The sequence below is a fragment of the Micropterus salmoides genome, unplaced genomic scaffold, assembly GCF_014851395.1.
Source record: "Micropterus salmoides isolate LMB-PRFRI ecotype aquatic unplaced genomic scaffold, ASM1485139v1 Ms_hic_scaffold_2, whole genome shotgun sequence".
Lineage (NCBI taxonomy): Eukaryota > Metazoa > Chordata > Actinopteri > Centrarchiformes > Centrarchidae > Micropterus > Micropterus salmoides.
In genome coordinates, this window is record NW_024041150.1 from 42324971 (window position 1) to 42338751 (window position 13781).

A 13781-nucleotide genomic window follows, 5' to 3' on the forward strand; every position below is an offset into this window, starting at 1 on the left:
ATGATTTTAAATTCTATTCTGGATTTACTGGAAGCCAATGCAAAGAAGCTAAAACAGGAGAAATGTGATCTCTTTCCTGGTTCCTGTCAGAACACCGTGCTGCAGCATTCTGGATCAGCTGAAGAGTCTTAATGGACTTTTTCGGCAGCCTGATAATAAGGAATTGCAGTAATCCAGCTAGAAGTAACAAATGCATGACTAGTTTTTCTGCATCATTTTTAGACAGGATGTTCCTGATTTTCGCAATATTACGTAGGTGAAAAAGGCGGTCCTTGAAATTTGCTTAATGTGGACTTAAACGACATGTCCTGATCAAAGATAACTCCAAGATTCCTCACAGTGGTGCTGGAGGCCAAGGCGATGCCATCCAGGGAAACTATATCTTTAGATAATGCGTCACGGAGGTGCTTAGGCCCCAGAGCAATAACTTCAGTTTTATCTGAGTTTAACATAAGAAAATTACAGCTCATCCAGGTTTTAAACATCCTGAAGGCATTTGAAGTTTAGCTAACTGATGTTTCATCTGGCTTGATCGATAGATATAACTGAGTATCATCTGCATAACAATGAAGCTTATGGAATGTTTCCTGATAATATTGCCTAAAGGAAGCATATATAAAGTGAAGAGGATTGGTCCAAGGACAGATCCTTGAGGAACTCCATGAGTAACTTTGGCGTGCATGGAGGACTCATCGTTAACATGTACAAACTGAAATCGATGATAAATAGGACTTAAACCAGCTTAGAGCGGTCCTTTAATGCCAATGAAATATTCCAGTCTCTGCAATAGGATCTGATGGTCAATGGTATCAAGTCCTTTGTCTGATGCAATAAGGAGGTCATTAGTAATTTTCACCAGTGCTGTCTCTGTGCTATGATGAGCTCTAAATCCTGACTGAAAATCCTCAAATAAACTATTGCTCTGTAGAAAGTCACACAGCTGTTTAGCAACTGCTTTCTCCAGAACCTTAGAGAGAAATGGAAGGTTAGATATAGGTCTATAGTTGGCTAAAACATCCGGATCAAGTTGGGCTTTTTCAGAAGAGGTTTAATTACAGCTACTTTAAAGTACTGTGGTACATACCTGTTGATAAAGATAGATTGATCATATCTAGTATAGAGGTGCTGACTAAGGGTAAAACATCTTTAAGCAGCCTAGTCGGGATGGGGTCTAAGAGGCAGGTTGATGGTTTAGATGAAGAAATTATTGAAGTTAGTTGGTAAAGATTGAGGGAAGCAAAACAGTCTAAACATGTATCTGGTTCTACAGCTGTTTCAAAGGTTCCTGAGTTAAGAGATAAGTCGGTGCCAATTGAGGGCAGGTCTTGGTGAATTTTGTCTCTAAGCTAGAATTTTATCATTAAAGAAGCTCATGAAATCGTAACTACTGAGAGCTATGGGAATACTTGGCTCAATAGAGCGGTGACTCTCTGTCAGCCTGGCTACAATGCTGAAAAGAAACCTTGGGTTGTTCCTATTTTCCTCTATTAATGACGAGTAGTACGCTGCTCTGGCATTACGGAGGGCCTTCCTATAAGTTTTAAGACTATCTTGCCAAATTAAACGAGAATTTTCCAGTTTGGTGGAACGCCAATTCCTCTCAAGTTTAGATATTTGCTTTAATTTGCGAGTTTCAGTATTATACCATGGAGCTAACCGTCTTTGTTTAGTATTTTCTTTTTAGAGGGGCTACAGAGTCGAGTGTCATTCGCAGCGAGCCTGCAGCACTATCAACAAGATGATCGATTTGGGAGGGACTGAAATTAGCATAGGAGTCCTCCGTTACTTTGTGACTAGATAATGTATTTAGAGCTGATGGAATCGCATCCTTAAATTTAGCTATGGCACTATCAGACAGACATCTTGTATAGAAATTTTTGCCCAATGGCGAGTAGTTCAGCAATACAAACTCAAAAGTTATCAAACAGTGGTCGGATAAGAGGGATTCTGTGGGAACACCACTAAATGTTCAATTTCAATACCATACACCAAAACAAGGTCGGGGTGTGGTTAAAACAGTGAGTCGGTTCATGAACACTCTGAGAGAAGCCGATGGAATCTAACAAGAGATAAACGCAGTACTGAAGCTGTCATTCTCAACCTACATGAATATTAAAATCCCCTACAATAATAACTTTGTCCGTTTTAAGGACTAAAGTTGACAAAAACTCTGCAAATTCAGATAAGAATTCAGAATACGGGCCAGGTGCTCGTACACTATAACAAAAAGAATTGGTTGCAGTGATTTCCAACTTGGGTGCGAAAGACTAAGAACAAGACTTTCAAATGAGTTATAGTTTAGTTTAGGTTTAGAGCTGATTAATAGGCTAGAGTCGAAGATAGCTGCAACTCCACCTCCTCTGCCTGTGCCTCGAGGAATGGAGTATTAATATGACTGGGAGGGGTGGATTCATTTAGGCTAACATATTCTCCATCACCCAGCCAGGTTTCAGTAAGACCAAATAAATCAATATCATAATCTGATATTAGTTCATTTACTAGTACACCTTTAGAGAGAGAGATCTGATGTTTAAGAGTCCCATTTAACTCTCCTATTCGTTTGCACTATTGCTCTTGTGGTTTTAATTTTTATAAGGTTTTATGCACAGCTCCTCTTCTGTTTACCTTTTTAAATAATTTCGATGGTCGGGGGCAGACACCGTCACTATAGGATTTTCACTAAGTAACTCCTGAAATGGAGGAGCAGAGAAGTGTGTTAGACTGCGACTCTGCGTAGGGTTTTGGGTGGGTAACTGCTGAAAAAGAAGGGCAGAGAAGTTTGTTAAACTGCGACTCTGCCTCCTGGTCTCAACTCTGGGTTGTCATGGATTTGGTCCACTAATAAACTTGGCCAGATTTCTAGAAATGAGAGCTGCTCCTTCCCAAGTGGGATGGATGCCGTCTCTCCGGATCAGACCAGGTCTTCCCCAGAAAGTCTGCCAATGATCAACAAAGCCCACATCGTTTGCTGGACCACCTCGACAACCAGCGGCGGAATGACGACATGCGGCTATACATGTCATCACTGGTCAGATTTGGCAGGGGTCCAGAGAAATTAGACAACAAGTCTGTTAAACACTGTGTGACTAAAATCCTGTAATGTCTCCACAGTTGTGACTAATTATTGAATGTTCCCATGATCTCAGGTGTGAAGAGGCCTTCTGTTTAAACAAAGATGTTCTCACTGTATCGTCCTGTGGAGTCCTTTTGAAATGTAATTACTTTTTCTCTCTGGATGTTTTTATTGATTTTAGATGTGGTACAAGTGACACCTGAAGATGATGTTGTTCTGCCATGTCAGGTTGGAAATGTCTATATCAGAGCTGTAGAGTGGATCAGACCTGACCTGGAGCCAGAGTACGTCCTCTTCTACAGAAGTCGAAACTCAGTTCCAACCCACCAGCATCCATCCTTTAAGGACCGGGTGCAGCTGGTGGACAGAGAGCTGAAGGACGGAGACGTGTCTTTAATTCTGAAGAACGTGAACAGCAACGATGCTGGAACATACGAGTGCCGAGTTGCAGCAGGTGATTCAAGACGTAATAAGAGATCCAATATTAAAGCTCAGCCAATCAGAATCTACCAGCTGGAGGTTTCAGGTGAGTTTGTGGAGGTCAGTGTGTCTGTGTGCCATGTTGTAGCTGCAGTTTATTCCATGTTGATTCTGAGAGTCAAACATGAGGAATATAGAAGATATAGAAGAGTAAATGGAGGCTGTTCCACTGTTCACTCATTTCCTGACTAATATGCACTTTGATCTTCAGGGTCCAACAGCGGAGACGTCGAGGTGGGAAACTACGGTCTTTACTACGGACTGGGAGCAGCTTTTGTTCTGGTTTGTTTAGCTGCTGCTGTTGGATTGGTTGTTGGCTGGATATATAAGAGACATGTGGACCAGAAATCAGGACCATCCACGGCTGATCAGCTCATCTGACTTGTCACAGACTCTGGTGTGTGTGGGTGTAAATCTAACATTTGAGGATCCCCAAACAAATATTTTCCCCCTTCATGGATTGATGAAACACAGGGAATGAACACCTGCATCCTGACTGAAAGTCCAGTTTCTGGCCTGCCCGTTGACCCAAACCCCCTCAGACATTTCTGTTAAATATCCTACATGTAGCTTTGCCGTTAAGTACTGACTCTACAGGCCTTTCCCCCGTGAGTTAAACTCTGACACAAAGGGGATTCCCAGTGTGTTACAAACTGACACCAAGGGTCCTTCATCATGCATCCATATGTGAAGACTTGAGAGTGGCCTGGGTGGTGGGTTCCTATATGAAACAAAAAGTCAACATTGTTTTAGCAAAATCATGTAGGTTATGTAAGTTAAGTATGTAAGTTAAGTCACATAAGTAACATAGTTATTTTACCCAAACAAGAGAGTACCAAATCGACCAGGTAAAGCAACACTGAACACACCTGGTTTAGTATGAAAATAATATCCATCCAACTATTAACTATACCCACTTATGTTTTACAGGGAAGTGTAAAATGCCATAGGCTTAAGCTAATTATGGTGACTAGCAAGCTATAGCAGTTATAACCCCTATCATTAGGCTCAATCTAAAGTTTACCTGTAACAGTCTGTGCTTTTATGGAGGGGCAGGAGCCACCCCTGTAAAGAAAAAACGAGTGTCATTATGAAACAGCTTGCAGCAGAATGTTTATCCCCCATCAACTCGTTTGTAAAAAAAATCATTAACATAACATGTTGGAAGCTTTTACCTAATATCTTTTTTAAAAATATATTTATTACTGTGTGTGAAGTAGCTATGTAGGAAGAAAGGTAGGTAATTGGTCAGACAGGTATGATCCCAGGCAGATATATAGGGTGACAGTCAGTCAACTCAGTGGTAAAATCGAAGCAGTGCAGAGATTTACCTTTTTCCAGGCTACCATCTTCACAGTCATCCATCACGTTACAGAAAGCTGTGTGACAATTTGTTGGTGCACATCAACATTTGTACCGACTAAAGGTGTTTATTTGTCCACGGCAGGCCTGTTTTTACTTATTGATAGTGTGATGCATTTTGTTGACTTTCTGTGCTTTGTCAACTTCCATCAGTATTTTCAGCATATTTCAGAGATTTTTAATGTAAACTTTGTTTACTCTCTTTTACGCATTCATCCCTATAGGCAGTTCCACAATGGAACAATATCACCCCAGGGTAACGTTTAGAAAAACAAACCTGTGTAAAGAGTTTATTTTTTATATTTTCAGATTTAATTTTAAACTGCTAAAGCCATTGAACATTTTCATTGAGTATTTTAATATATTTTATTAAAACTTTAAATAAAGATTTTTTCATTCTGGTACAGTGTTTTTAAAATGTCTTTAAATTGTCTTACTTGGTCCATTTAATGACAAAAAAACACAACATCCTGATCCTGAGTTTAGGAGATTAACTGATAAGAGGAACAACAAAGTTTTTATGATCAGGTATCTTTTCCTGTATTGAATTGGAACCCTGTAGTGTCTACCTGATGAGGGCAGGAACACCTGTGTTGATAGCTTTAAACTCAGTTAATCAGTTCACTCTGACCTGCTGATTCCTCCATCCATCCATCGTCAACCACTTATCCTGCGTACAGGGTCGCAGGGCTGCTGACTCCTGTTGGTGAAAACTATGTAATACCATCCGATGATGTATGGGTTAACATACATCTGCCTGAGTTTACTTAGAAGGATGCGTGGCTGCAGAGTTTTAAAAGCAGAGCTAAAGTCTGCAAAAAGCAGTCTGGCATAGGCTTTTGGGTTTTCAAAGAATAAATTGCGTTATGGTTAGCACTGCATCAGAACTACAATTGTCTGTATAGGCTCTAGCTATCTTTCAAGTTTGAGTTCAGCTTCCACAACATCAACTTTTCTAGACACTTCATTATAATAGAATGAGTGCCGTTTTCCAGAGACATGGCACTGTGTTTGAATCAACAGACCATTGAAAGACAGGGATCCAGGCTGGCAAGTGTCAGGTTTTGATAAAGTGGAACAGGCTGAGGACCCAAATGCAGGACAGGTGCTAGGCAAATTCAGTTCTGTGAACAAAAAGGCACACACACTTAAGTTGAGGGGTTGAGTGCAAACAAATCCAACAGAAAGGGGAATGTCCAAACACGCGGAGCCCAAAAATGCTAAGGTCCAAATACAAATCACATTAGTCAGACAATAATCCAGGCGGGTAAGGAATAACTCCTCAAACATCCAGGCAGGAAACACACAACAGACTGGAGAAAGACAAGGCACAAGACAGAGCACGAATAAGATTCAATGAAGCGACAAGACTAAAGGGAACAAGCAATCCTATATAGAGCAACATAGGGGGCAGAGTAATTGAACACAGGTGAGACACATAGGACTAATCTGTCTGAACAGGAACCAAAGCTAGACAAAACCACCAGACACAGAGAACTCCTAAATTAACCAGAAAGTAAAACTAACACACAAGGACAAATAGGGTAGCGGACGCAAACAGGTTCAACAACTGATCCGCAAGGCCAGTGACGTTGTGGGGGTGGAGCTGACTCTCTGTCGGTGCTGTCAGAGAGGAGGAAGCTACATGTCATCTTGGATGTCTCCCACCCACTCCATGACGTGCTGCTCAAACACAGGAGCACTTTGAGTACAAGACTCCAAACCCCAAATGCACCACAGAGTGCCACAGGAAGTCATTCCTGTCTGTGGCCATCAAACGTTATAACTCCTCCCTTTAAGTGTCTGCCACTTAGTCAGTTATTAAACTAGACCTTATTATCTTTTTTTTTTCTCTGTGCAATATTATCTTTTTAATAACTAATGTGCAATATTCTCTGCTGCTATTTATTCACTAGTACTTTTTGGTTCACCATAATAATTCTTAATAATGAAAATATTGTACATGCCCACAATCCTTTTGTCTTTATGTTTTATATGCATACTCTTATATTTATATACTCTTTATCTATCTACCTTGACTTGAGTGTGCAATTGTGACAAAAGAATTTCTGATTCTTATCTGATTCTGAAAAAGGAAAAGCTGAGACACTATTAGTGCCTGTTGCTGTATTGTGTTTGTCCCTTTAAATACCATTACTTATAATTCTGCTTACGTACAGTACTTGAGTTCAAACTTGTTGATGCAGGTCTGATCTGAACTTAACCTCAACTGAGAGATTCCAGGCAGCCGTCCAGGTTGTATCAGCTTTAATACATGTAACCACGATGTCAGGACCCCTTGGCTTCACTTTTTAAAACCCTGGCTACATATAGGGACCAAACCTACTTGGTTGGGGTTAGAAATAACATCATGGTTTGGCTTAACTTACGTGAGTGGCCCATCCATCCTCCCACCACAACCACCTCCTTACTCTGACTTTTCTGTTAAATATCCTACACCTACTTTTAACATCAAAACTGACTCTGCAGGGCTTCCCCCAGTGCGTTACAAACTGACACCAAGGGGACCATGAAGTAATGACTTGGGAGTGAAAATGGGTTGCCTCAGGGAGTTCAACTCCAGAACAGTTGTTAAAAACAGGCTTTCTCACAGTCTGACTTCTCTCAAAATAAAATCAGACTTCATGTCAGTTATTTGTTTACTTTTGAACAGCGTCCTGCTTCTAGAGCAGGATTGACCTTCCTTAACTGTAACTCTAGCAGAGAGATGAAAGTGAAATGTCTGTTTGATCCTGCCTGTCATCTGTGACAAGACATTTAGAGCGCAGAGTGCGTTTTGAAGCAGCTGCGAGTTAATTTTAACTTCCAAATTCCCCCCCATGACTCTGAATCAGGATTTTGGCGCAGTCCTCTCTCTACTCTTGCTGGACACTGAAAAAAAAAGCTGCTCTCAGCCCGAAACTCTGTTAACGATTGACTGACTCTGAAAGTGAAACTCTTAGAAAGACTCTCTTAGTGAGTGAGCTCTTTATTCAATATTATTCAATATTATTATGTGGATTCTTGCACTTCTTGGAGGGAAAAATTCCTTGACAAGCTCTGAAGTCCTGGATTTCAAATCACTCAGCAGCCATGAGTGCAGCGCATGACCACACGTGAACGCGACGTGAACACAGCGTGAACTTTCAAAAGGAAACTATTTTGATCCTCAGCTCAGACACACTTGACAGCGACAGCTGGAACACCAGATGAGACATTTAAGAAGGACTTCATTGTCAGGAATTTCGGGGGGGGGAGGGTTGAGTTGCAGGGTGTGACGGCAGGGTGTTTCTATTTCAGTCAAATTTTATTCCAGTCTTTCGGTTAAATGCAATGAGAAGCTGGGCCGCCCATAAGGGGGGAAAAAGGGGAAAGCATTTTGAGGCCCAGCTGCTAGGGGGGCCCATGCAGCTAGTGCCCGTCCAGCACTAATGATGTTCATTATAAATATAAGCAAAGATAACCAAATTTAACAAATAATGCACCATTAATTATGAAAATAACAAAAAATTCTAATAATTTAATGAATGTTGCTTTAGTAAAATATAGCCCGTTTCATAATGAAAACCCTGAAGATCCTGAAAATGGTATAAATAATATTTGTTATATGCAATGTCAATACATCAAAAGTGCACTGCATGCGGCAAGCCATGTACGTGTACATACGTAAGTAAAGCAGATTTGCGGAGGGCCCATTTACTGGACCTTTTCAGGGGCCCAGGCATTTCCGTGGGCAGGCCTCATGAGAAGAGACTGAGTCAGTTCAACAGAAACGCAACCTGTCAAACCTTCATGTTACACACATAATAATAATAATAATAAAATACTTGAACTCCAACAAAAAACACAGAATCAGTAAATAAAGCTGACAGACATCACTTAAGATTTTACATCTGCAGATTAAAACCAGGCTTATATTTACATTCAGTGCTGTGAATGAGCACAAAAATCTTTTAGATTTAGTGAAAGCGGAAGTAAATGTGTTTCTTAGAAAATTAAAAAAGCAGATACCACATAGACTTAACACAAGAACTGTGTGGTAACATGAAATATGTGGAGCTGAGAAACATTGAGTTTGAATGTATTAATCTGAGAAACACTGCAGCTCTGTGCAGGAAGTCCATGATGATGTTGATTTAATTTCTCAATTCGTTTACTTTGAGAAAAACAGATTATTATGTGTCCTCTCTTCTTTCTGCACGTCTCTCTCTCGCTCTCTCTCTCTCTTTCTCTCTCTCTCTCTCTGTGCTGATGTGGTGCCACCTGCTGGCTGCTTCTTGTCACTGCAGCCACTGGACAGTCATCAGGAGGTGTCAAGTTCTCTGTAGCCTGTTTACAGTAGTGAATTAATTGTTGTTACTTTATGTATAATGTTCATATCAAAGTATGAATTGTTACATATGCCTTCAGTATGTGTGGCTTTTTCGGTCTGATGATGAACAAATTATTCTGAATATGTGATGCAGATAAAATATTAATGTCAGAAGGTTTGTGCTGCAGGGAGAAGGAAAGTAGTTCCTGTCTGATTGGGTCATCAGCTGAAGCCCCGCCCTTCGTGTTCGATCAGTCTGTGTTCAATGGTCAACGGCAGCCTCACCATCACCAAGAGAACTGCTCTGCTCTCATTTCTCTCTCTGCTGATATGTAGCTTGTGTCTTTCTTCTGTTCTCTCTGGTCTCTGCATCTGGAGGTGAGCTGTGTCTTTGTGCTTGTGTGCTGCACGGCAGGGGTGGAAAAAGCACTCAATTTACTATAATGTTACTCAACTAAAAGTCATCCAGTAAAATACCACTCAAGTAAAAGTATCAAAAGCAAAATGAGCTACACATTCACTCTATTGATCTTACAAAAACCTTTAAATATTCACTCCAGTTTGAATACAGCAGTGTAACTTACAGCGTATCACTATAAGGAAAAGTGAGCAGCAAGAGGACAAGTGCATATTTCCTACACTGTGTGGAGGATTAGCCTGCGTTGTTGCTCTGCTTCTGTGGTAGTATCCCTTCCAGACCATCTGAAAGACACAGAACCCCATTTGGGACTGTATGTTAGGATGATAATTGAACACTTGTGATGTTAACTTCACCACTGATAAAGAGCAGCTCACAGTCCCAAACAGAGCAAGGATGGCTTCAGTTTTTGGGTGCTTTACATTGAAAATCTCAACCAGTTATGTTACCACTCAGTCACAAACTGTCTGCATTCAAAGCGCGAGAGCAGAGACGGTTCTGATCCCCCTGGGGCCCTAAGCAAAATCCTTCTACCAGGCCCTCCTTCCTGAATCGTGAGCCATGTAAACACTTTGCTGCACAGTCACACTTGACACTGCAGTACTCTCACTACAATCCTCCCTCCTTTAAAACAGTCTGACTCTGTCTCTCTCTTAATAAATCCAATGCTGGTTTCAATGGACCTCGGCGCACTAACTCAGTCTTCATAAAGTCTGTTAGGACTGGGGGCCTAAAAGACAGAAGTTTATCAGCTGCATCAGGCACATTCAAGACATGCACTGCTCAGCTGGGTTACATTACATTACATTTACTCATTTAGCTGACGCTTTTATCCAAAGCGACTTACAATTGCTATATGTCAGAGGTCGCACGCCTCTGGAGCAACTTGGGGTTAAGTGTCTTGCTCAGGGACACAATGGTGGATGGGTCACAGTGGGGTTAGCATGACTAGATAGAGATTCACTGCAGCTACACATAAACTAACATTACTGTTCTCTGCTGTATCAGACTTTCAGAGGATATTTGTATGTTATTCTTAACACAGAGTGAAAGCAGATTAAGCTGGTGTTTCCCCTCTCCACTCGTAGATGGCAGCATGAGTGTATTTAAATGTATTCCTGGTTTGTGTCTTTGTTAACTGTTTTAAATTCAGTTTATTGATACAGGTGTATTTAATGCTGTTCATTTCATTTGGTATTTAATGTTTATGGTTTATTTGTAACCTAGTTATAGACATCATGTATTTACTTTGTATATTTATATAATTTCACACATAAACGGAAAAATAATACATGATGCTGTGGCAATAAATAGAAGATATTTGGTTTGTTCACCCTTCAGTTAATTTAACACCCAGTCAAAGCATCACCTGTGCTCCATCATCATCACTGCACCTTCATCACTCACCCTTAGTTCAGAGTCAAACCTGCATGCTGGGATGGCTGTAGAACATGGTCTTTGAGGTTAAAAGGTCCTCAAGACCAGCAGGTCTGTAGAAAGTCCCAAAAATAATTACATTATTAAAGCTGCAAGCAGATTTAGTCCAGATATGAGCATTTACAGTGGAGTTACAACAACTTCCTGTTTCATGGCGAAGCATCAGACTTCGCACCATCCTTAACGTCTTCTGAGAGTGTTTTAATCCAACATGCTAGGATTAGTACATTACAGCGTAAAACATGACACTTTCTGTTGCCAGTTGGTAGCGCTTTGACTTTGACTGAATGTTAGCATATGAATGTCTTCAGGGCGACACTATTATCAAACATTTCAGTACAGATCTGAGCATGTACGCTAAAGTTAGAACAACTTCCTGTATCATGGTGAATCATGATCTTCGACGCCATGCCACGGACACAACCATTGACGAAAACTACAGATAGAAGTTTTGTCGAACTCAGATGGTCTGAACCTGGGGAGGACCTCAACTGTGGCGCACTGGCATTTGGGTTCTCCATCATGACAACACGGGCTCTCTCAGCGCATGGGAAGTATGCAGCTTTTTACATGATTGTTGCTCTCCGCCATCACCAACTTGCTCAATTTAGCAATCTATGGGCCTTATCTTGCACCCAGCGCAAAGCACAGTGCAAGTGTAATTGCTAGTCAAAGTCATTTTCACGCTAAGCGCCCACGTTGTTTAAATAGCATATGTACTTTTTTCCTCTTGTAGTTGCTCCTGTCATGTTTGTTTACCTTTTTTTCAACACTGGCTTCCAGGGGTAACAGCATGTTTAAAGTCATAACACAATGACAGCCGACTTCCGGAAAGTCTGCATTAAGGCCTCAAAAAGCACCCATGCACTTGACAATTTAACAGTGGAACAGCCATACACCTTAACAGACTCAAACCCGTGAGTGTGAATATTGGGATTCAGCAATTCAGGATTGCTCTTTACATGTTCCAACAGACCTTTCTGTTGGTGGGAACAAGAAAGCAACACACACAGAGAAGAAGGTTACTTTGAGTTAATGCATCTGGAAATCCTGTGACCGTGATGACTGATACTCTTCTTAGATGACTTTTACTATGTCCAACGCTGCAGCTCAATCTAAAAAATCTCTGACCATAACCTTTTAAAATGCAGTTTGAAGCTGTTGTCACTTCCTGCTTTTTTCCTTTGTGACGTCCCCATCTTTCGGCTGCTGGGATGTCTGTATCCTGTGTTGCAGGAGGCGTAGTTAAAATCATCAGTTGTTGGATCCACCTGGGCCCGGTGTTCTCCACTATAAGAGTGTGTCTTTTGTTCTGCACTGAGGGCTAGAGAGGAGGGAAACCCTGTTCCCTATGCTCCACGCTCCTTGTTATTTTTTTGTTTCTTTCACCATATAACACTTCACTCACTATTCCTTCAAGCATGCATACCTGCTGACATGACTGATCTACTGATTATCAAACCTCATATGACTTTTGGAATATTAAGCTGTTTCTGTTAGTTTAAAATAAAAGTAATGGTACCTTTCCTGCAGTTTGTTTTATTGTTCTCTTCTTTTTTGTTGCGGTTTTGAGCCAGCCGTGACACCTTTCATGGAGAATGAATCTGTGAGCTTTCAAACTGACGTTCAGATGAGATCCAGGACAACCAGATCATGAGGGCCGAATCCTGGGGCTGCTGTCACAGGAGAAGTATCTCCTTTCTGGACCCACATGAATCTGCCTTCTCACACATTAACTAAATAAAGTTTAGCTCCATATTGACACGTAAGAATCTATCTACCAACGGCAAATATCCCGTTTAGGTCATCCTCAATTTCCCAAGATGGAAAACACATGTCCTCTGTATGACTATAACTATAATGTATCTGAGACTTAAATTTGGTAGATTGTATGAGGTTTATTAAAATAATGTAAAAAGAAATAAAAGAGTCTTTCTCTGAGTGATCAGGCTTCACTAAAGCTGACAGAGTTAACGTTAGCTGCTTACATTATAAGATTAGAAGCGTTTAAAGTGAGACTGTCGCTGCTGCTGAAGTCTGAGTTCAACATCATCTACAAGTCAAACTAGAACATGAGGAGTTCCACAGGGAAGTGTTCTGGGTCCTCTGCTGTTTGTGATCTATGGAGGAAATCTGAGGTTTATTTGCTGATGACTCAAACATTTTAGCTTCATTAAGAACCAGAACACACTGAACACACTGGATCAGCTCAGAAGTGATGTTCTGTGGTGACAGCAGTGATGACATCATTACAGTCATCGTCCAATCCTTCCTCAGCCTTGATGGACGGGGTCTTCACCATGGCGACTGGCAGGTCTGCATTGCACTCTGCAGTCAGAGCAGGTTAGAAAGAAAATGTAGATCATTTATTTGTTAGAGACAACTGTCAATCATTGATTGACAGATTGATTGTAAGGTCAGTAAATGATTCAGAGTGTTACCTGTGGCCCTGTGTCGATATAAAGACACCATGAGGACAGTGGAGATGCAGTATGGACAGAACACCACCAGGTGGAAGATCAAACTGAACACAAGTTGGGCTGAGGCAGATGGCGATGGAGGAGGCGGGGCTGCAGAGGTGGGGGGCGCTGTGGTTGTAGGTTTACCTGTAGAGAGAATCCACCTGGTCAAATGAATCTCTGGATGAAATTAATCCTGAAATCAAAGGTAACCTCCTCACCTGTGACAGAGATCCAGCT

General features: G+C 41.1%; 1 protein-coding gene across 1 annotated transcript; it reads left to right on the forward strand.

Annotated features, from left to right (window-relative positions):
- The first annotated feature begins 3220 nt into the window (after positions 1–3220).
- On the forward strand, positions 3221–5316 carry LOC119911650 (coxsackievirus and adenovirus receptor homolog). Its single transcript, XM_038730605.1, has 2 exons — positions 3221–3599; positions 3765–5316. The coding sequence occupies exons 1-2, from the start codon at positions 3236–3238 to the stop codon at positions 3932–3934; spliced, it is 534 nt and encodes a 177-aa protein (XP_038586533.1). The 5' UTR covers positions 3221–3235; the 3' UTR covers positions 3935–5316.
- Positions 5317–13781: the final 8465 nt, after the last annotated feature.

Excerpts from the sequence above, each read along its gene's own strand:
- LOC119911650 (XM_038730605.1), top strand. The coding sequence starts at position 3,236 with ATGTTTTTATTGATTTTAGATGTGGTACAAGTGACACCTGAAGATGAT. Across the intron at positions 3,600-3,764 it reads CTACCAGCTGGAGGTTTCAG|GGTCCAACAGCGGAGACGTC; the intron begins GTGAGTTTGTGG and ends TTTGATCTTCAG.